General features: G+C 43.6%; 1 protein-coding gene across 1 annotated transcript; it reads right to left on the bottom strand.

The window, feature by feature from the left end:
- Positions 1-793: 793 nt before the first annotated feature.
- LOC119360744 lies at positions 794-1722 on the bottom strand. The gene is made up of 3 exons (XM_037626258.1): positions 1589-1722; positions 1406-1504; positions 794-1321 (listed from the first exon to the last, which is right to left on the bottom strand). Exons 1-3 carry the CDS (start codon positions 1601-1603, stop codon positions 794-796), a joined length of 642 nt encoding a protein of 213 aa, XP_037482155.1. The 5' UTR covers positions 1604-1722.
- Positions 1723-2181: the final 459 nt, after the last annotated feature.

Here is a 2181-nt window from a genome sequence, read left to right as displayed (position 1 = left end):
CAGGAAACCGAGTTATATGTGATGTTCATGTCATTTCAACCACCGTGGTCATGAACTACTTATGTCATTCTAGACATTGTATGTGATGAACTTCTCATTTGAGACTATTTGTGTAATTTGAACTATGTTTGTAATTTGCTATGTCATTCGAGACATTGTATCGTAGACCATCGTGGTCATGAACTATGTTTGTAATTTGAACTATGTTTGTCATTTGTCAACTATAGTGGTATGAAAAGACTATGCAATGCTTATGTATGTATGTTATTCGAGACTACAAGTGAAAAGACAAAACTACAAGTAAAAAGACAAGTATTGTCTGCACCAGGACCAGACGCCAAGGACCCTGGCGTCTGGCTCCCCTGCTTTACCCTGTTTCTGGTGTCAGTCGACTACCAGACGCCAAGGACCCTGGCGTTTGGTCCCCTGACTTACATCCAGACGCCAAGGACCCTGGCGTCTGGTCCCCTGACTTACAGCCAGACGCCAAGGACCCTGGCGTCTGGCACCCTGTGCATATAAATGACTAAATGAGTCCTTATGACAGATTTCATCATTCATGTCAAACATTCATATAAACATTCATATAAATGACTAAATCACAGGAAACAACAATTCACATAAATCACATTATTCATGTCAAACATTCATAGCAACTTCACGAATCCGGTGCAACTTAATTCTAACGGCAACAAGTTCTTGGAAAGAAACGACAACAAGTTCATGGAAAGAGACTACACCAAGTTCATCGAAACAAACTAGAACAAGCTCATTGAAACAAACTACAACAAGCTCACTTCTTCCTTTCTCTCTTCATGATATCTGCAAGTGTATGCTCCTCCTCTTCGCTAGCCTCATGCTCCTCCTCTTCGCTAGCCTCCTCCGCCTCTGCATCAATGTTGGACTTATATCTTTGCATTCCCGTAGGCATAAATTGATGAGGATACTCCGGACTATGGAATTGAGTGTTCCATATCTTCTTTCTACCTTTCTGGCCCGGTGTCTTAGATATTGCTTTGCCTTTTTTAGAGCGAGCATTGCCTTGTGTCGGTTGTGTAACCTGTGATGGTTGTGGAGCATCAACATCATACTCATGATCCTCTTGATGTGTTGCATCATACTCATGCTCATCATGATGTGTTGGCTCCTCTTGATGTGCTGGCTCCTCTTCATTGACCTCCTCCTCTATGTCCTCTTCGTTCTGGACATAACGCCGTTTATTAGCTCTGGCGGCGCGGCTACCTGGTGCATACACGTCACTGGACTGAGCACCATGGCAAGAAAGCATAGCTGCCATCTTATGGAACCGCTTCTTGAACTTCTGCGACAACACAAAATATGCTATGATATGAGATGCAAATAACTAATCCGCGAAAAGAAACTTTTATAATATATTGCGACTAACCTCCATCGTGCTCCTAAGAGTCCTCTCAGATAATGCACCACCAGGTGGATGACTCAGTGCAACATTGGCATCGTTGACGCACAGAAGCAACTCTCTGCCCTGCAATTCATGAACGCACCTAACTTATGTATTTGAAAGAAGACAACATGATGCAAGTATGTTATAATAGGTCAAACAGACTACCATTTCGTCATGCATCGGTGCGTAGTCAACATGAGCCCCTCTGGTGTCTCTCACAGCCGTGTTGAAGGTATGTTAACCTTCTGCAGTCTCCGGGTCTTCAGACACCAACTCCGACCACTCCTCGTGAGTCCAACCTGGCTTCAACTTTAACCGGTAATGATCCGCATACCACACTTGATACTTCTGATATGCTGACTGATTGTGAGGTCTATTCTCTGATTGCACTAACGTGTCTCTTTGATTCCAAATTTCTATCCACGCACGGTGTTTGTTTGCCCAATCCGATATATCCTGATTGTTCCTTCGATCGAACCTACAAATGATGCACGGGACAAAGCATTAGCAAACATTGACTTATTCAATGCTCTACTACATACTCAAGGCATGCTTGCTTACCGATGCAGAGATAGCATTTCCTCCTTGCTCTCCTCAATTGGAATACCTTGTCTTTTTCATAATTGTCTTGCCACACGGTCTACAAAGTGCCACTCGACTGCGAAGAAGCATATCATTGGGCACCTCGCCCGCCAAAGATGGCTATCACGCGTGCACATCTCATTAAGATCAAAGTCACGATCTTCCACATAAGGCAA

The sequence above is a fragment of the Triticum dicoccoides genome, chromosome 2B, assembly GCF_002162155.2.
Source record: "Triticum dicoccoides isolate Atlit2015 ecotype Zavitan chromosome 2B, WEW_v2.0, whole genome shotgun sequence".
Classification (NCBI taxonomy): Eukaryota; Viridiplantae; Streptophyta; class Magnoliopsida; order Poales; family Poaceae; genus Triticum; species Triticum dicoccoides.
The sequence above is the reverse complement of the archived record's forward strand: the minus strand, read 5'-3'. Positions and strand labels throughout refer to the sequence as shown.

What these genes read in the sequence shown, in the direction of transcription:
- LOC119360744 (XM_037626258.1), bottom strand. An exon ending in CTCTTAGGAGCACGATGGAG is followed by an intron (nt 1,322 to 1,405) that starts GTTAGTCGCAAT and finishes GTGTTGTCGCAG; the next exon opens with AAGTTCAAGAAGCGGTTCCA.